This window comes from Larimichthys crocea, chromosome XIV (genome assembly GCF_000972845.2).
Source record: "Larimichthys crocea isolate SSNF chromosome XIV, L_crocea_2.0, whole genome shotgun sequence".
Lineage (NCBI taxonomy): Eukaryota > Metazoa > Chordata > Actinopteri > Sciaenidae > Larimichthys > Larimichthys crocea.
The window spans coordinates 4,118,418-4,137,737 of record NC_040024.1 but is presented as its reverse complement, the minus strand read 5'-3'; the positions used below and the strand labels follow the sequence as shown (position 1 = coordinate 4,137,737).

Genomic DNA, 19,320 nt, shown 5'->3' with positions numbered 1-19,320 from the left:
CTGTCAGTGCCCATCAGAGGTTAAAACACAGAGCTGGTACCATTTACCATCAAATTAAAGACCCTAAATTGAACTTTCTGCATGTCTCAAATGAGGAACAAACACAGTTTTGTGAATTTCCAACATCTACTTAACTGTCACTCCTCGGTCAAACAGAACAGGCGGGGATTCCCCTTGTTTTGTGGTTTCCTGGTTGCCTGGACAGAACCATATTGTTTATCTGATAACGTATGGGGCCGAAGCCATGCTTTGACTTCAAATCCCCCAGTCAGTGCCAAAGTGTTGATGGCTCGTGCAACAATAACAGATCTGCTTAAACTGCCTCTTCCTGTGATTGCAGAGCACTCTGGACATATAAGGGCAAACCAGCACCGAGTTTACTGGGAGGAGGAGGAGGAGGAGGAGGAGGAGGAAGTGGGGATATCCCAGGGAGCAGCCTCTGTTGTTTTGTCCACTTATTGGCAAAGAGAGAGACTGGGAAATAAAAAATAAAGTTATGAAACCCTGCCTTTGAAGAAGTGCCTTGGGAAAAGCAGGGGGCCTCCAACATGGTGCTGGGTGTGGTGGGAAGAAGAAGAAGAAGAAGAAGAAGAAAGAGTGTGGGGGGTGATGGGGAAAGGGACAGTTGACCCAAATCTCATGAACCGAAAAATAATAAATCAAGCACTTGACCTCCATATTCTGCTGCTTGCGGGGTGGTAAACAACTGGGTATATCGAAAAAAAAACCCATTAAGACCAAACTTGAAAACACAAAATAAAATCACTTAAATAACATTAAATATTAATACAATAAACATAAATCAAACTTTGACACCACTTAGCTGATGCTACGGAAGGATATAGAGAATATTACAAACTGGTACAGCTTAATTATTCTGTTTTTTCTGATCATTTGTATTTTAAATATTCAATAAAGTGGCTTTTTTTTCTCTCCAAACAATGCAAACTTTGATGCAGAATTTTGGTGAATGCATAACACTAACATAACATAACATAACACCTTTATTTAGTGCTTTATGTGTTGTTATTGTACCATTTGTGACATCATCCCTCCTGGCTAATCTAAAAATGAGCGAAGACATCATCGGTGGACCTTAGGTGGTCCGAATGACACCTGTCAATCATAGATGCTGTTAATTATGTATAACTTTAAGCCTTAATATATTTTAAACAGGTGAGTTCTATATTAATTCACCCTCAGTACAGTTGTCTTGAGCAGGGAAATTAGCTATAGAGACCAAAACTGTTTTTTGTACCAGGCTGTAAACATGTTTATTTCTGCTGTGAAGTTGGACATTTGAACATGGGGACTTATGGAGACTGACTCACTTCTGGAGCCAGCCTCAAGTGGACGTTTGAGGAACTGCAGCTTCACTTCACACAGACACAGAGGCTGCCGCTTGGTTTTATCAAATGTGCCTCACCAAGTAAATTTGCATGTTTATCCAAATAAACCTGAAAACTGAATGTGAATGTCCTTTAAGGTTATTTATGATAAAAACTCAACAGGGTTTTTATTTTGAAAAATGTGTGTGTGTGGCAGACCCCGCCACCCCCCTCCACACACACACACTCACAGCTACACCACAGATACGTCACACATCGGGAATGCAGTGAGGAGCTGCCGCCGCTGCTGCTAAAGGCCTCAGGATCCGTCACAAAGTAGGTTAACGACGCTAAACCTCAAAGAAAGTTTTCTCGGGACAACTTTCCGTGACCTTTTAACGTGTAAACGGACGGGTACGTGTTGTTTGTGTGGCCGGTTTCAGGTCGGTATTTGATTGTTTCCTCTTCGGTTGTGTTGTGAAGTTAGCCCGGAGGGGGGCAAGGCAAGGCACGAGCTTCTGCTTTGAGTTGAAAACAGGCGAGTAAACAAGTAAACAAGCCTGTTATTAAAGTTAATTATCGCTAATTATCCTTCATTGCGGGCTCTTGTGTTACTTAAGTGGCATGTTTTACACGTATGTGACGCACAGACGGGCAGTTAGTGTCTGTGTTCGAGAGACGTTAACGTTCGCTGCGCGGAACCAACCGTTAAAGACAGGAACGCTCCGCCAACGTTTCCTCAACGTTCCGTCAACGTTCCGTCTATGTTTCATTTATTTATTTATTTATTTATTGTTCTTTTGTTTTGTAGATGAGACTGAAGGGAAGAGGAGCGAAACTGTAAAGGTACTGTAAAAGGTAGGAAGCGTTAACACGGTAGTTAATGTTGGCTTATTATAATGTTTGTGGCTGTATATTTATATATATATTTATTTTATCTCCCTGCCCCTTTAAATCGTGTTGTCTTATGTTATTTTTGTTAAATATAATCAGCGCATCTCGCTACATGAAGCTAAAAATCTGTCAAACGTGGAAAGCTAAGCCTTTAGCAGCACGCCTTCAAAATAAAAGCATGGAAAATACTCAACTGTAAAACTGAAGATATCTTTATTTAAATGACTTAAATATGTGTTTGCTGCCAGTTATTGCAGCTACACTGTCTTTAAATTAATAATATTTTATTTATTTATATTTATCATTTATTTATTTTATTTTTAGCAGTTTATAGGTTAAAGGCACATGTTTAATTTAAATTCAGATTTATCTTATATTTTACCGCGTAAATCAAAACTTTTATGTATGTTTACATGCTGCTATGGATGCTTGAATTTCCTTTATGTATGTTTACATGCTGCTATGGATGCTTGAATTTCCCTCGGGATCAAAGTATCCATTTAGCTGGCTGGCTTTTATTCTGAAATGTATTCTGAAACACCGGATGTTGTTTCTTCCTCCTCTGGCTTGACCTTTGACTGTCATCAACTTTGACATTTCCTGAGCTGCTACGCCCTCTTTGAGCTAATCTATATGCACAAATATGTGTGTTTTTGAAATCACATAAAAACTGTTATTTTGAAAACACAGCGTGATAAAACCCGTTCAGATTAATTTCCTGGCCCAGACATCCCCGGATTTGAGTGTGTGCTCATCCGGATTCAAGGCAGGGGCTTAACATCAGGTCCATTGTGGAGGTGGTGGTCACTCTTTCCTCCACGTGGTCACTGTGCAATGTCAGTCAAGTCCATGAATAACAACCACAACCCATGAATAGAAATAATATACAAATAAAAGTCAAAAACAAACAAAAAGCATTGTATATCTGCATGTCTGCATCATCCTCTCATCATAATCCTCTTAATGACAACGACTTATGATGGCCACAGGACCCCCGCACAATCAGTCAGAGTGGGTTATTAATTTCTCCTGTCTGACGAACACTGATCTGCTTTGGCTTGCAATCCAATTCAGGGAGACGTTGTGTCGATCACAGCGGCTTTTCCAGAAAAGGTTTTAACAGTACACGCTTTATGTAGTTATAGATACACCAACCGGCAACAACTCTGCCATAATTTCCTCTTTATGAAGCTTATAATGTTGTCAGAGAGGTATTTGTTTCACTTTATGACTGAGGTTGTAGGTTGCAGGAGTGTTAAATTGGACTGCGTTATATTAAGAGGAGTTTCTAATATTGTAAGAGGCCCAAAATATTAGAAGCACTCACTAAGACCTCAATAATAAACATAAAGTTGAGTTATGACACCTCTCTGACTGTATTCTTGACTGTCAAGAACATTTGGTGCAAATAACTTTCTTATTAACTCTACCTGAGCAATATTTGTGTCTATAATTGTATAAAAAAATGATTAATTCCAGGTTATTTGCTTTCTATTTTCCTTCTTATGTAAGTTGTGACACTCCTATAAACTTCTGTCATATATATCTGTGTGTTTTTTTAATTAATTTTCCTTAAATATCTGTTTCTTAATGAAGGCCCTCAGGTGCAAGTCAGCACTTTGTCGTCTCAGCTGTGTGCGTTGTTATTTATCCCGCAGAGAATTCATAATATATTGTTATGAGCCAGGTGTTCACGTGTATACAGACACATATCATTACACAACATTTCCTGCCCTGTTTTTGTCCCCGCTGCATTGGAAATCAATGATACCAAGTGTGTAAACACCCGAAGACAATAACTATTGTGGCGGATAACAGGCGAGGGTTAACCACACATTTTGCACCTGTTTGTGTGTCTGTGTACGGCTTTGTGCCAGAGTGTTTTTGCATGGACACAAACACACACTCGCACGCGTTTCACGGCGATGTGCGAGCTTTCTGGAAATCCCCGAGCCGTTGAGAATGGCTGCTCTCTTCCTGCTCCTCAACTAGAAGCCTATTGTTCAATCTTGTGTGTCCCCCGTTGCCCTAGGAAACGAAGTCTGAAGCATCCCTTAGTTTCCATGGGTTACCTATTATGTAAAATACACATAACAGCCACAGCTGTGCTCATGCAAATTATGGATCAGAGCTGAAAACATGATCGTGCAAAGCAAAGTCAATATTGTGGCACTGACTCACATTCAGGATGCAAAAATAAATACATGCTGCATTAACTAAAAGAGAAACTTGTGTTGTTGTTTTGTTTTTATCTCCGAAGCCCGCTATGTCCGGTCCCACCTGGCTTCCACCAAGGACTCTGGATAGCCCAGAGCGAGCCGTCCCCCAGATGTCCCACTCTGCTGGGTCTGCGATCTACCGAGCCCCCAACAAGAAGGGGATGTCCGACTTCCGGCCAAAGTACGGCCCCTATGACCAGAACGGAGGAGGAGGAGGAGGAGGTGGAGGTGGAGGAGGAGGGATGGCCAATAGGTACATGGCTACTGGACCGACAGGTAAGAAGACCATTAGTAATTCACTGGATGTACTTAGACTAATCAGGTCCAAATAATACACGGGTGGCATCGATGGCACGATTAAAATAAAGTTTCCACACCACTGAGATAAATGTGTTCAGCTTCTGGGAGGATTTTACTCTGACAAAGGTTCCTTATTTTACTTCCTGACATCTATTTACAAGTGCTGAACACATGACAAACATCCTGACACACAATAAAGTCTTTAACTGTCGAGTGCATACCGCAACAGCCAGACAAAGTTCGTCTTCTTCTGGAAATGTATTTACATTATGTCCAATCTCTGGATGATTTCAGAGAGAAGACCTTCTTAAAGATTGTCCTGTTGTTCTCTGTGTTCTAACCTAAAGGTGGTCCCATTCATCATTCGTCTAGCGATCACTATTACTCCCCTCCCCACGTTCCCAAAGAAGAACGCAACTGGAGCCCTCACATGGACAGTTACGAGTTGATGGTGGGTGTATTTTTTCTGTAGCTTTCTGTGTGTCGGACACAAAAGCGAGAGTTTAACTCTTAATTCTTTCGTTGTTCCGTTTGTAGCATCGCGGTCCTGAAAAGCCGGCGAGCTATCACTCCAAAATCGACGCCGATATCGACTCCCTCACCAGTATGCTCGCCGATCTGGACAGCCACCCGCAGGACGCCAGCACACAAGTAGGACAATACTCTTAATTGAAGCAGCTGACCTAAATATTTGCGATCGGTGCTTAAGTTGATTAACTTTCTGACTCTGCACAGCTGTACGACAACGTGCCTTACAACAAATACCTCTCAGGGGATCATTACAAACCTGCACACCAGAGTGCTCCTCAGGGTCGGCCATCCATGGGCTACCCCCCTCATCCCCAGAGCCAATATCACCCAGCGCCCCCCTACCCTGAGCACCAGTCACCTCAGTACTCCACCTCGCACCAGCAGGACTACTACTCCTCCACCCCGAAGCCCTACCCTCAGCCCGTCCCAGCCTCCTACACCACAGCCTCAACTCCCACCGGTCCCCGCTTCAGCGTCCAGGTCAAGACAGCGCAGCCGGTCACCTACTCTCAGACGGGGAGACAGGCCGAACAGGCGTACACTCCGCCGCCTCCTCGACAGCACGTGTCGCGCCCCCCTCCGCAGACTCAGACAAGTCAGCAGGGCTGGTACCCTCCACATCAAGCTCAGGAGATGCACTCTGATGCGGGGTACAAGGGGAGCGGCTCAGGGTCTGGAGGACGAGTTAACCAGGTTCAGCTGTCCAAGAGAGGGATGGAAAATAACCAGGCAGGGTCAGGGGCTGCACAGAGTCCTGCTTATCAGTCCACCAAGGTAGGGACACACATCTACATCTCTATTATTTATTTCAATTCATAAAAAGGATACACACAAATATATCCTCAATTAAGTAAAGGTTCAGTGCTCAGCCCCTAAATATCATAAATATTAAATTAACTGGTTCTGAAAGGGATGACTTCTGATCTTTTTTCCACTCGTGTGTGATCCATGTACCTTCTATTCTTCCAGCAGGGGATAGCAACAACCCGGCCCGAGGAAGAGCTGGAACGACTCACCAAGAAGCTGGTATATGATATGAACCACCCCCCTTCGGAGGACTATTTTGGTACAGTCGCTTGTCATAACTTGTCTCACATTGATGACCGATGAGACAACAAAACCTTTTATAATGAAACAAACTCACGCGTGTGACATTTTTGACCTTCAGGTCGCTGCGCCCGCTGCGGCGACAACGTGGTCGGCGACGGCAGCGGCTGCATCGCCATGGAGCAGGTGTTCCACGTGGAGTGTTTCACGTGCATCACCTGCCACGCCCGTCTCCGAGGGCAACCCTTCTACGCCCTCGACAAGAAGAGTTACTGCGAGAGCTGTTACATTGTAAGTGAAAGGAGCGAGGGCGTGACCAAGAGCTGTTGTTGACGCCACACGACTGAAGTGCGTCCTCTTATCCATGCACCTGTTTCTGCTTTTCTTATCAGAGTACATTAGAGCGCTGTTCAAAGTGCTCCAAGCCCATCCTGGACCGTATCCTGCGGGCGATGGGGAAGGCTTACCACCCTCGCTGTTTCACGTGCGTGGTTTGTAACTGCTGCTTGGACGGGGTGCCCTTCACCGTGGACGCGACCTCTCAGATCCACTGCATAGACGACTTTCACAGGTATGAAGACGTCCGCACGCCGCGCTTTATCGTCACGCTCCAGATACACATCCACTGACTGTAAATTCTGATCTCCGCCGGCAGGAAGTATGCACCTCGGTGTTCAGTTTGCGGTGAGCCCATCATGCCTGAACAGGGTCAAGAGGAGACGGTCAGGATAGTAGCTCTGGACCGCAGCTTCCATGTCAACTGTTACATCTGTGAGGTGAGTCGTAACACGAAACACCAGAAACAGATACGTTTGAGAGTAAGTCTTAACTTTTAAGAGTTTTATTTGAGTGTGAAAACATTTCACACAATTATACACAAACATATTTGTATCAATTTTAACTATTTAGGCAGTTTAATAAGAAATGTACCATTAAATGACCATATATTACCATATTCTCTGTAGTAGAGTGCCAAAACTCTATGTTTTTATTTGACAAGTCTCATGTGAGAGTGTTGTTTTGAACCGAAGTGTCTGTGTCCGTCAGGAATGTGGACTCCTGCTGTCCTCTGAAGGAGAAGGTCGAGGCTGTTACCCACTGGACGGCCACATCTTGTGCAAGAGCTGCAGCGCTCGCCGCATCCAGGACCTCTCGGCCAAAATCTCCACCGACTGCTAACCAAACGGTTGCGTACGTTCTTCGGGGAATCCACAGACTGTCGACATGTCGAACGTTACTGATAGCACAGACAGGAGAAGCTCCAGCTTTTTGTTCAGAGTCGTGAGCTACTCTTTCATTCTTTTCTTGGTTGCTCTGACATTAACGTCGCTATAGTTCCCTCTGTTGGTATCCAGCTGTAATTTCATGTGCGGAGGAACTGATTAAAAAAAAAGAGATGGAGCGAACAGGTCACTAGATTAGGGCTGCAACTAATGATTATCTTCATTATCGGTCAATCGATGAGTTGTTTGTTCCATAAAATGATGTAAAATGTTGTGAAGGTGACACCCTCGGATGTCCACAACCTAAAGATGTTCAGTTTACTGTCACAGACTGAAGAAAGCAGAAAATATTCACATTCTCAGCTGAAGCCAGAGAATTCATTCATAAATAATTACTCAGAACGATCGCTTATCAAAACATTTGCAATAATTGTTTGCAGCCCGACTCTCGATTCAGAAGTCCTGCTGCATTTTCTGTTTTTTGTTTTTTTTGGTACACAGCTGCTCCATTTTCCACGTTCGGTTCAGTATTCGACAGTGGCCTGACCTGCAGGCAGCTTGGGCTCCACTTAACCATTTATTCACACCGGTACTGCTCGACTATTCGCTTGCACATTTATTATTATCACTGTCAAAGACAATGAAGGTTTTTGGAAGGATGTCATAGATTTAGAGCTGAAAACGAAAAGCGCAGTTCTTCTCTTTGCAGAGAAGAAGCATCACGGATGATAATTAGGATTTACAGCCTGCGCATCAGAGCGCAGAACTGCCTCAAAACAGGAATATTAAAAGCACATAATGAAACTGTGACTGTACATAACGGGGCTGGTTTGGTTTGGGAAGCATGTAGCCTTTAGTGCAGTGAACCTTTGCAGAGACGTAGCCTCATAGCACGAGAAATGTAGACGAAAGGAATGTGTAGTTATGACCTAGATGTTTCCTTCTTTAGCTTTTTATTGAACGCTAGTACAATATTTGCCAGAACGAATCTCTCATCCGACACTCAAACGTTACAATATCATGTTTTTTTTTAGTGATTAAATCGAAGCTCCTAACAGGATTTTTGCCATTTTTTTTTTCTTTTTTAAATCATCCAGATTAACATTTTTGAATGTCTACGAAACGCAATCTTTTTGTTTTTTTGTTATTCCGTCGTCGTCGTTGTTTAACATTTGTCGTTTGGTTGATACTTGACTGTTACATTGAAGATGAAGGTGCAATGAAGTCAAACGCTTTCTTCCGTCTAAGGAAAAACAGGGTGTCGGCCCGTCGCGTCAAGCTTGAGCCTCGTGAAGAATTTGTACATGTGCCATTTAGGAGGTGGAAAAGTTGTGACATTAAAATTATACTCGATTTAAAGGTGAATTAAGTCACTTGGCAGATGTTTTTTTGATTAAATAAAAGTGAAATTTAATGTGATTTTCACCAAAAAAAAGACAGATTAGGTTTAGAGTTTTGTTCATCCTTGCACTCGTGGGCCAAGTTGTCATTCTCTGAGACTTTGGAGCTACAGTATTTGTTATGATTGTGTTTAACCTCTTGTCTTTCCGTCCTGATTTTTTTTTTGTAAACGTTGTAACTTTAAAAGGGCTAGAACATTTCAAAAGCCTTACCTCAAGGATGTCATTCAGTGTCATAATGATCCTTTTTTTTTGTGTGTGTGTGACAGAGCTTGATGGATCATGCTAAAACGGTTCATCTCTTAATTTATCTCACGGTGTATATACTATACTCGCATTAATCTGCTTTTTCTCATCAAGGTTATCATTTCATTCATGCTTACGTGTCTCATGCCAACTCCTCATATCACGTCATTGTGTCTCATTTCTCCTCTTTAACTGTGTGCTTGGTTTGAAATGCTGTGAATTGGGAAGCTTGTAGATCGAAGCCGTGAAGCGGTACGGCGGCAAGACCTTTTTGTCCACCGATTGAATTCACACTGTGAAGGAGGAGGCCGCTTTTTGTTCTTAAATGAACAAAAAAAAAAAAGAGTTGTTCAGGTTAGAAAAATGGCAGGTAGTTACATTAACGGGAGAGCATGTGAACACACGAGTGGATTTCTCCTAATACAGGTTGTAGTAACATGATTGATTATTAAAATGTCAACAAGTCAGTCGGTGTGTCTGTCACTTTTTCTGCAAATACCGAATGTTTGAAACTTGAAGGGGCACTGAAAGATGTGGTCATTCTCCAGGCAGTTGTGTTGCATTATGGGAAATGTAGTGTTTTTTGTGTGTGACTAAAAATCAGGATATTTCAGACCCTGCTGCTTCAAATCTTTATGATTCTTGTTTAAAAGTTTCTCTGTTCCTTTGAGATATCACTTGACAAACTTTTAAATCAGAAAATTTTATTTTAGGTGTGTATATCCCTGCAAACTCACTCTTTACAGTTGCCAAAACACCTGTAAATTTGGCATCTTGCAGTAAATCATCCAGTTACAACAAAGTGAGCAAACGTGGATCGATTCATCCTTCTTTTTAAAGTACACTTAAAACTTAAAAACACTCTTCAGCAGATCGAGTTCTTGCGTTAACACGAGGTGAACGTCTTCCAGAAGAAGTTGCGACAGCCTGCCTTGCGCTCTCTCTGGGTGAGAGGGAGGTGTCGTCGCATCACCTCCTCCCCGCCGACTCCCATCGCCTCCTCGTCCTCCTCCAGCTCGGGGAGCATCTGGTCTCCTTCAGCCGCCATCAGCTCAGACACAAACTTGAGCATGAGCAAGTAAGCGAGATCCTAAAAGGAGGACAGAGAAAGAAAGGAGCTAAAGAAAGACCGTACCTGAACTCCTGATGACACACAAAGAGTCACTCACCTTGTCGTTTGCCAGATCTGTCCTCAGTGTTTCTGTCAGCGTGTCTCTGCGTGGAGCGCCGCTGACCTGCACCAGCAGCACAGAGGAAAACGCCACGAGAAGTACCTTCACCTGAGAGCCGAGCATCTCCGCCTCAAACAGTAAATTCAACTCTTATATTCCCCCAGATTCCGTATTCAACGCAGACGATGAGAAAGTCACTTATCGGTGTCCGCGTGGGATGTGTTGAGCTGATAAATAAGCCTCTTCATCTTCGAATCCTCCTCATCCTCAAGCCAGCGAAAGGATGTGATTGGTGGAGGAGGATGGCGGTGAGGTAACGGGGGAGGTGTGTGGTGTGAACAGGAGTGTCACTGGACAGGATAAGGTCATCATGAACCATGACGACGGGCACAAAACCAACAAACCCTCTGAGATCACAGAGACTTTTGGGGTTGATTAGTGATTTTTAAACATTAGATACAAACTAATAAAGTAATTAATTAATAGTAACGTGCTGCATGACTTTCCTTCTGTCAGTCATGATTAGCCACACCAGCTTTGCAGTTGTCCTGAACTCAACATAAGGGCCTGCACGCTGTGCAGCGCTGCTAATGACACAATGTGACTCAAATGTTAATGAGGCTGCTAATTACTGTAGTGTGACACTCCGCAACACCTTCACTTTGAGTCAGAGCGAAACAAACACAGAGAGCATCTACTGTAAATGTCAGACGGCAAACAAACAAACACTTTGCAGTCTGAGCATAAATGAGGATGTAATTACAGTGTTTGCTCCAAAAAACAAACAAAAAAAAAAGCAATAACCGGCTGTGTTTTCCATTAAGTTTTGTTACTTTCGCTGTGTCTGAAAGGGAAATTAATAATGGCAATTTATAGTTTGACCACTGCAAAACATGATGTCACAGATTACAGAGGTAACCTGAGTTCAGCGGCTCTCAATGTGATGTTCAGGACCAGCCAGGAGGTCACAATATCAGTCTGAGGGGTCCGACCAGTAACAGGATATATAAAGAATGGACAGAGCCTGAGTGACGTCACCTGTAGGTTTCCAAAACGCTGTTTCGAAGCCAGAAATATGCATATGGGTGTACTGCTGCTTCTGCCTCGGCAAAGACGTGGATCATCAGCAGACCTGAGGCGGGCCCGAATGACGCCTGGGTGCTCAAAGAAGCCACGCTGTTAATTATACACAACTTTAAGCTTTAATATAATTTGAACAGGTGAGTTATATAAAAATTCAGCCTCTGTACAGTTGTAATGAACAGGGAAATTATCTATAGAGACCAAAACTGTTTTTTGTACCAGGCTGTAAACATGTTTATTTCTGCTGTGAAGTTGGACATTTGAACATAGGGACTGGAGACTGACTCACTTCTGGAGCCAGCCTCAAGTGGACGTTTGAGGAACTGCAATTTTTGGCACTTCACAGCAAAAAAGAGACAAAATCTCCGGTTCTGTTGCATCGATTTTTGGACTTTTTTTTTTTTAACTGTCCATCTTAAACCTGACAATATTAAAAGACTGTAGTGCTAAAAGGTGAAGCACTGACCTTTCTGTCTCCTTTCAGCCTTTTTTGGCCCCAGGTCAGGTTACAAAATGAGTCTAGTTAGTATAAGTAAATATTTTTGTTAAAATAATATCCAGAACTTGAAATAAAGACTGTCATGGTTTACACATTATACTTCTTGTTTTTTCTGTCTGAATCACTTGAGCTACTAACCTGAGTGTCTTGTTTATTTATAATTCCCACATTAATCTGATTAACCTCTTAATCCTGCTCCACGTTTCCCTCCGGTCATGCATCCTCCGTTTGAGAACCACTGACCTTTTCTTCCACCACAGGACCCACGCTGATACGTCTGATTACTCTGTCTTTAATCGTGACACGAGTTGACTTCGAGTAACATTTTCAGAGTAGTGAGGATGTCGTGACCGCAGGCGTCCAGCTGTGCTGCCCTGGACAAACGGGAGTGGTCGGACAGTGTGATAATCACACAAGTCACACCTCCACTGCCTCCACACCTGCTGCTACAGGGTATAAGACAGTGTCAATGTGTCAGCAGTTTGTCAGGATTAATTAAACATCTTCGCTTCGGTTAACAAGCAGAAACTAACTTTTACTCATTTTATATTTCAAGCTGGTGAGTCAAACATTTCTATTTCCATCTGAGCCGACTAATGAAGGCTCATATATTGGAAGAAGATGCACTTTGTTTTAAAAGACAGACTCTTTTAATGTTAAATAATTCAATTTAAAATGACAATATACTTCACATTTATTTATACAGATACAAGATTAGGTGACAAACTGAGATTATCTCAGCTCTTCTTTGTCTTTTTATTCTGTTTTACAGATTCAGGAACAAAGACCACGCCTTGACCAAAAATCATGCCAATGAACAATTAATAATATGTTGTATTAATATGATGTATTATAAATGTAGAGGAGTGGAGCATGACTCAATTTGCACTACCTCTGCTAAACACTTCTATATTTTTTTTAATCACTATTTCTAGTTTTAGTCTTAATTCTATAAAGATTTTTATTTCTATTTTTCTATTCACCATTTTTACTTTTTAATTAAGTTTTCTATTTGTTCAGATTCAGACAAATTCAGATTTTTTTAGGTGTGATTTTTAATGTTTTTACTGTCTCATGCTGCTACTGGGTGCTTGAATTTACCTCAGGGTCAGTAAAGTATCTATCTATCTATCTATCTATCTATCTATCTATCTATCTATCTATCTATCTATCTATCTATCTATCTATCTATGACCTCGAAATACTCAAGTAAAGTACACAGTACTTCAATTAAAATTGTACTTATGTATACTTCTGTGATGTCTGCTCATGTATTGGGTACATTGTGGTGAATAACACCTGAACTGTACATGAAGAGCAGCTTAAACTTTATTAATATCAGCTGTATGATGTACTGTCCACTGGGTGTCACTCTAAGATCGCATTTCTATTCAGAGCCTCAAACGCAACATTTGACTTTGAATGCCTCATGACACTGTGTGTGTGTGTGTGTGTGTGTGTGTTTGACAATTTACTTTGAATTATGAGCTATTTATATCACGTGTTTATCGAGATAAAGTTGAAAGAAATGAACTCCGCGTTAATTGGCTTTTTAATTAACAGGTGAGTCGGCCAAAATGGCGACTTTTCCCGAAGGTAAACACGACTGACAGCTTTCAAATCCACACCGAAAAAATGAAGATATGTTTCTGCGTGTGGTGTGGGTGAGTTTCAAAGTGAAACATAAACACGTGGTTAGAGTCCATCCTCATGTTAACACTTACACGTGTTTGTCTCAGTGTGTTGCTGTCGCTCCTCGCCTCACCTCTCTGTGATCCAGCGCCGACAGGTAAGACCGGTTCAGCGCACCTGTCTCACCTGTTTGACAACATTACCCAGGAGTGAGTGAGGACACTTCCTCCAGACAAGGAGTCGATATCACATCAGGCATGCTGATAAAATGTTTTTCTTATAGTAATATAGTATATTCCCTTCCAATGTATTACACAGGGGAAATATTGTGCTGTTAGAGAGCTCCTGTTTGATATTATATACAGCATATGCTGCAGTGTGGAATATGTGATACAGCACTGTTTGCTGCTGTTATTTTAACAACACAATATCTAATAAGAATAAAAAAGTTTTATTTCATTTCATGATATCAGAAATGTTGCAAACTTACATATAAAGTATTAAAACGTACGTTCAAAGCAATGAATTATGTCCCAGTGCCATGAGTCACATCAAATCAGTGTATTCGCAGATGTAAGATATAGAAACATATGAGTTTATTTTGTTAGTTTTTTATTAGAATTTGCATGTAATTCTAATATAATTGCACCAAACATCTGCATGCGATCAAGTTTTATTATTTTGCCCGGCTGTACTGCATGTATTTTTCAGATCTGAATCATGTAATCTCAGTTTAATGCATCTTTCTTTACATGATGTATTCATGATTTCAGAAATGTTTCGGACTAAATGTCTTGAGCGTCACTTTTGGCTTTCTGTCAAGTCCAGCTTCCTCGGCCAGATGATCCGCTTTGACTTTGAAGGTACATTTCTTTATTTATTTTTAAGATAAGATGGACTTTATTGATCCCACACTGGGGAAATTCACATCACAGCAGCTTGTATACACAATGTTGGTCTGAAGTCTGATGTGTACAGGGTGGAGAGAGAAGCAGAGAGCAGCTGTACTGTAAATAACCATGTCGATGATGTTTCATTGTTAATCACCAGACCAGTATGGACTCCACCGCCTGTCTAACCAGGAGGCCGCTCTCTGTGGTTACACCATCCTAATCGATGATGTCGGAGACCTTGTTTTTCGTGCCTCATTCCTGGCCTGTCACGTCTACAGTGAGGTAAATTTTCTTTTACATTTTTTTTGTGCTTTGTGATGTGTTGCAGGTTCGTATTCCTAACAACAACACAACACGTGTCTGTGTGTCCTCTGCAGAGAAGCACTGAGTATCACCTGCGACTTTGGTTTGTGAGCCTGCAGGAGGACGAGAAGACGGCGGCGTATCCTTTCCAACTCCACTGTTCGCTGCAGGGGCGGTGGAGCGCCAGAGAGATTGTCTGTGAGGAAAACTACATGGAGGTGCATCCACACTAAATGCTGGAAACACTTGGGCGCTTTGTGAAGGTGTGTCAAGCCTCGTCTTTTCCTCTCTAGGTGTCCGTCCGGCAGCCTGTCCTGCCCGTTACATCCACACATGAGAGGAAGGTTGGTAAATGGCACACAAACAGAGATTTATATGAATATATCATAATGCAGAAGATAAGTTGGTAAGGTAAGTCTCTTTGTCACTGAGCAGGGAGCCGATGAGTCCGACATGGCTGTGATGTTCCACACGGTGGACCGGCCACCAGAGGAAGCGAGGGTCTTGTCCCTGATCGAGGCTGCTGCTCTGGGCTACCACATCTCACTGCGTGGCTCACACCTCACCCTGCGCTGTCCTTACTCCTCCCCTCTCTCATACTTCATCAAGGTGCTCAGAGATGATGTTGTTCACTAATTATTAGGATCATTGTTCTGTTACTTAAGGCCGCTGTGTGCGTTTTGTTTTTTCCAGGAGAAAGGAGTGGATTTAGAGATCGTCAGAGCAACCATCCTGTACCGACTCCAGAGCAACTCCCTGGCTGTTGACACCACCGTCGCCTGCGCTCTCAGTTAGTATCAGCATCAGATTATTTGGCAGCTGTGAAACATCAGAGTGAAATGTCTCTTTCTCACCCCCCCAGATGAGGCGACAGCAGATGGGTCTGACCTGCTGTGGACAGTCCCTTTCGTTATGTCTCCGTTAGTCCACGGTCAGTTCAAGGACAGAGGCACGAGGATGGGAGTGAACGGCCGGGCTCTGAGTGAATCTGAAAATAAAGAGAGAGGATTCAAGATCAGTTTGCAGGAAGAGAGAGTAGAGGTCAGGATCCCTTTGGGAGCCGATGGTGGACACATTAAGGTATACAAATAAGAAGCAGGACACCAGCTCCCACACATCTCACTGTGTATTCTGAAATATTGGACACTTTAACCTCTTCAGCTGGAAAAATAACTGTTTGCAATTTATTTGAGTGACTTCTTCTTTCAGAGTGGTGTTGTGAAGGGACAGTACAGCCAGTCCATGTCAGTGGATCTGTTCCTCATGAGACAGTGGGCGGACGAGCGCTGGCCTCTCACACAGCTTCGCTCCTTCAGGCTCCTTAAAACTCCTCCAATCCCACAACTCCCAGTCTTCACCAACAGTGAGGCTTTCTCAGGCCATGTTAACGTGTTTCTTTCAGCATATTTAAGTGATCACTTGGTGTCTTTCCTCCTGTTGTTGTTGTGCCGTGATTTCACAGATGATCTCTCCCTCTGTCTCCACAGACACAGTCCCATCTGAGGGATTGTTTTCCGTCACTTTAGGCCTCTTTACGTCTGATGTTTCCCTCCAGAAGGTGACAGTCGATGGCGGTGGTGACCTTTTAATTTGGACCCAAACACAGAGCGACGCAGACCTCAGTGTGTCCAGGCTTTCCCACTCCAACGGGAGTCACTCCTACCAGCTTAGTTTACCGTCATCACACCCAAAAATAATCCCAGAGGTGAGACTGACTGAGCGGTTTTACCACATGTTGAAGTTTAAAAAACATCTGGAACAACCTGCTGTTTAATCCCAGAACACAGGCGGTGGCTATAAGACGTACAGCCTCTCTTTCACCTTTATTCTAAACATCGTACCCAGTGGAAAGGTGTTTTATCATAAGGCCACTGTCGAGCAGAGAGTTGAATACGCAGGTGAGTTTTTATCATCATTGATTCAGACCGGTTTGTGCCCATAACTAGGACATTGTGCAGACAATTTCTAATACATACAAATGTATTTTGGATTAATTTATATATTGTTTGCTGTTATTTCATACTGCAGCGGTTTATTTTGAAAAGCCTTCTTTCAGGTTTGTTGGTGCAAATCCCAACTAAGCATGTTCAAAGGTCCAGTTAAGTTGATATACATGTTGTGCTGGCACCATTAGAGGCTTTGTGATTTGATAATCTCAAAGATTTACTGAGGGAAGTGAATAAAGTGACAGTTTTATAATTATTTATATGCATTAAATTTAAATAGCTAATGTTTGCCTACAAAGTAGTCTCCAGTTTTGCACCCACCTACTTAAATGCGAGCTACAAAATGACCAACAGTGAGATATTGTTGCACTTAATATCAGTGTACGCTCATAATTCACCATCCATCCTGGTGCAGCTCCGAGTTCCCCAAAGCTGGAGGGGAAGTGCACCGACGGCAGCCTGCTGGTGCTGCTGCACCACGGGGCCCAGGCCGAGAGCCACTGGGATCTCTTCCTGGGAGCCCGCAAGCTGGACTGGGACCTGGTGGAGATGGGAGGGTTCATGTTAGAGGCGGAGGAGGACTACCTGACTGTGGAGATCCCCTTTGACAGTCCTGGGCTGAACTTTGGGGTGATTTTTTTTTTTTTTTTTTACCTGCTCTACATTAGCTTAATTTAATTAAATTATTATTTTTTTTGCCCATTTACTCAACTAATGCCTAATCTCTTACTGCATCTGATGCAAGGGAACCATCTGTGAGTGTAATTCAGTTAATAACCCTCAAAGTGCAAAAAGTGCACTGAGGGTTGCTTTTAGTGCTTATAAAAAGAAAAATATCAACTTCTTTTTCCCCATGTAGGAGGTGACATTGCAGGGTCTCGTCTCTGGAGTGGAGGTGTCTGTTGTGGATGCAGAGTCTCTGAAAGTGGAGGACAGTCTTGTCCATAAATGCACCTTTCCTGTTAGAGAACTATTAGGTACACACCAATGTTTTTAAAGGCCTCTGTCTCGTCTCCTTTTAGACACAGAGGACTCTGGATTTTAGTCCATGCCTGATCAAGACCACAACTGCAGGGATATCACTTAATTTCATTTAACTGTTTGGGAGAAATGAGCCAAATCCTGAAAGAACACACAGCAGTTTGTTAATACTTCAAGGCAACGCTTCATGAGGTGATTTAATGTACCAACCAGACTTCACCCAAAGAGTTTTCATGAATATGAGCTATATATTGTCTGGTTTTGGTCTTGACTTGGTCCCAACCTGTCAAAGTCTTGGTCTTGTCTCCGTCTCGATACACTCTGGTCTTGGTCATGACTTGATTGTACAAAGAAGAGAAGAAAGTCTTTGTTTGAATTCATATTAATCTTGACATTCACAGTGTTTCTCTCATAGTATGTTTGCCAGAAGGGAGGATGGTGGCAGTGGTCGACACCACCCACACCGTCCCGCCCACTCACCCCAACCGAACCACCCTATTGGACCCTAACTGTGTTCCCATGGAGACGGACAGTGCTCGAGCCTTGTTCAGCTTCAGCCTGGACTCCTGTGGGACGACTGTAACCGTGAGATACTCTGATTATTTGAAATTCACACAGAAAATACGCATTATTGTCTACTGTCTCTTTCTTTAATCTCATATTTCCTCAGATGGAGGGAAATCTCCTGGTTTATGAAAACCAGATCAGTTACCCTCAAGATTTTCTGCCTTTGGATGATCCACTCATACACAGAGATTCTCCATACAGGTGAAAAACCAACAAACTGAGCTCGATCTGTCTTTAAACCAGATGACAGTGTTGATGTAATGTCTGTTTTATTAGGCTGACAATTCAATGTCGATACCCAGCAAACCAAAGTAGTACTCTCACCATCCGTCACCCTTTAAACTCCTCTCTGGACCTTTTCACCCAACCAACTCAGGTGAGTGTGTGTAAAAATATAGACTTTGTATTTAAGCTGGCTGTGATATAGTTTTAATTATGTAAATGTGTGATTTCTTCTCCAATCAGGTCAAAGAAAACGGACGGTGAATTTGGAGAGATGGTGAAATCTTCATCTGGGCGGCGTTGCTGTAAAACATGAACAACTTATGTTTAGATCATCGTTAACACTGTGCAGAAATACCTCAATCTTACGTTGTATTGATATATTATGGAGAAGTTGGTGCACTCATTGAAAATAAACAAAATAACAATTAGAAATGTGATAGTTGTAATGTAAAGATAATAGTCATACTAATAATTATGAAAGGTAACAATGGCAATACTGATGACCTAGTAACCATTTAAATAAATGTTTGTCTTATTAACTAACATTGTTGTTGACTGGACTGACTGAACTTTTGTTATTCTGTATTTTTGTATTTTGTCTTGCAATAAAGAAAAAAAAATGTCTGCAGTCAGTTTTGGCATCTTAGTCCAAGGCTCACGGTATTAAAACTCAAATGGAAAGGAGTCACCAGTAACGTAATTTGTTGCACCTTCTCCTGTGAGAAAGGTCCACTGATTGGTGACATCTTGATTGCTGATGTGCTACACCTGCTCTAACACCTGAGTGTCTCTGGTTGGTCGGTGAAGAAATGCTCTCATAAAAGCTGGAGT

General features: G+C 42.4%; 3 protein-coding genes across 11 annotated transcripts; 2 read left to right on the top strand and 1 right to left on the bottom strand.

Annotated features, from left to right (window-relative positions):
* The first annotated feature begins 1,546 nt into the window (after positions 1-1,546).
* On the top strand, positions 1,547-9,655 carry trip6 (thyroid hormone receptor interactor 6). Of its 4 annotated transcripts, none has more exons than XM_010737158.3 (11): positions 1,547-1,664; positions 2,140-2,174; positions 4,483-4,717; positions 5,089-5,192; positions 5,279-5,392; positions 5,477-6,046; positions 6,242-6,338; positions 6,441-6,610; positions 6,712-6,890; positions 6,975-7,095; positions 7,367-9,655. In XM_010737158.3, the coding sequence occupies exons 3-11, from the start codon at positions 4,489-4,491 to the stop codon at positions 7,496-7,498; spliced, it is 1,716 nt and encodes a 571-aa protein (XP_010735460.3). In that variant the 5' UTR covers positions 1,547-1,664; positions 2,140-2,174; positions 4,483-4,488; the 3' UTR covers positions 7,499-9,655. The 4 variants fall into 4 exon arrangements, with proteins under 4 accessions (XP_010735460.3, XP_019124372.2, XP_010735459.3 ...); XM_019268827.2 differs by having other exon boundaries at positions 2,140-2,186; positions 6,245-6,338; XM_010737157.3 differs by having other exon boundaries at positions 2,140-2,186.
* sst5 (somatostatin 5) lies at positions 9,194-11,554 on the bottom strand. Its single transcript, XM_010737211.3, has 2 exons — positions 10,358-11,554; positions 9,194-10,278 (listed from the first exon to the last, which is right to left on the bottom strand). Exons 1-2 carry the CDS (start codon positions 10,481-10,483, stop codon positions 10,075-10,077), a joined length of 330 nt encoding a protein of 109 aa, XP_010735513.2. The 5' UTR covers positions 10,484-11,554; the 3' UTR covers positions 9,194-10,074.
* A 1,927-nt stretch (positions 11,555-13,481) lies between these two features.
* On the top strand, positions 13,482-19,318 carry LOC104923993 (uncharacterized). Of its 6 annotated transcripts, XM_027287768.1 has the most exons (19): positions 13,482-13,606; positions 13,682-13,731; positions 14,348-14,437; positions 14,625-14,749; positions 14,845-14,988; positions 15,064-15,114; positions 15,206-15,379; positions 15,464-15,560; positions 15,633-15,850; positions 15,980-16,133; positions 16,258-16,475; positions 16,551-16,668; positions 17,132-17,346; positions 17,576-17,693; positions 18,113-18,282; positions 18,368-18,465; positions 18,541-18,640; positions 18,730-18,791; positions 19,217-19,318. In XM_027287768.1, exons 1-18 carry the CDS (start codon positions 13,578-13,580, stop codon positions 18,748-18,750), a joined length of 2,190 nt encoding a protein of 729 aa, XP_027143569.1. In that variant the 5' UTR covers positions 13,482-13,577; the 3' UTR covers positions 18,751-18,791; positions 19,217-19,318. The 6 variants fall into 6 exon arrangements, with proteins under 6 accessions (XP_027143569.1, XP_027143567.1, XP_027143572.1 ...); XM_027287766.1 differs by lacking the exon at positions 19,217-19,318 and having other exon boundaries at positions 18,730-19,043; XM_027287769.1 differs by lacking the exons at positions 13,682-13,731; positions 19,217-19,318 and having other exon boundaries at positions 13,527-13,606; positions 18,730-19,043.
* Positions 19,319-19,320: the final 2 nt, after the last annotated feature.

Coding starts and splice junctions, on each gene's coding strand:
- trip6 (XM_010737158.3), top strand. CDS start 4,489: ATGTCCGGTCCCACCTGGCTTCCACCAAGGACTCTGGATAGCCCAGAG. Junction 6,339..6,440: donor CCCTTCGGAGGACTATTTTG/GTACAGTCGCTT, acceptor TTTGACCTTCAG/GTCGCTGCGCCCGCTGCGGC. Junction 6,611..6,711: donor ACTGCGAGAGCTGTTACATT/GTAAGTGAAAGG, acceptor TTTTCTTATCAG/AGTACATTAGAGCGCTGTTC.
- LOC104923993 (XM_027287768.1), top strand. CDS start 13,578: ATGAAGATATGTTTCTGCGTGTGGTGTGG. Junction 18,466..18,540: donor CACAGAGATTCTCCATACAG/GTGAAAAACCAA, acceptor CTGTTTTATTAG/GCTGACAATTCAATGTCGAT. Junction 18,641..18,729: donor TTTTCACCCAACCAACTCAG/GTGAGTGTGTGT, acceptor TTCTCCAATCAG/GTCAAAGAAAACGGACGGTG.
- sst5 (XM_010737211.3), bottom strand. CDS start 10,483: ATGCTCGGCTCTCAGGTGAAGGTACTTCTCGTGGCGTTTTCCTCTGTG. Junction 10,279..10,357: donor CAGATCTGGCAAACGACAAG/GTGAGTGACTCT, acceptor TCCTCCTTTTAG/GATCTCGCTTACTTGCTCAT.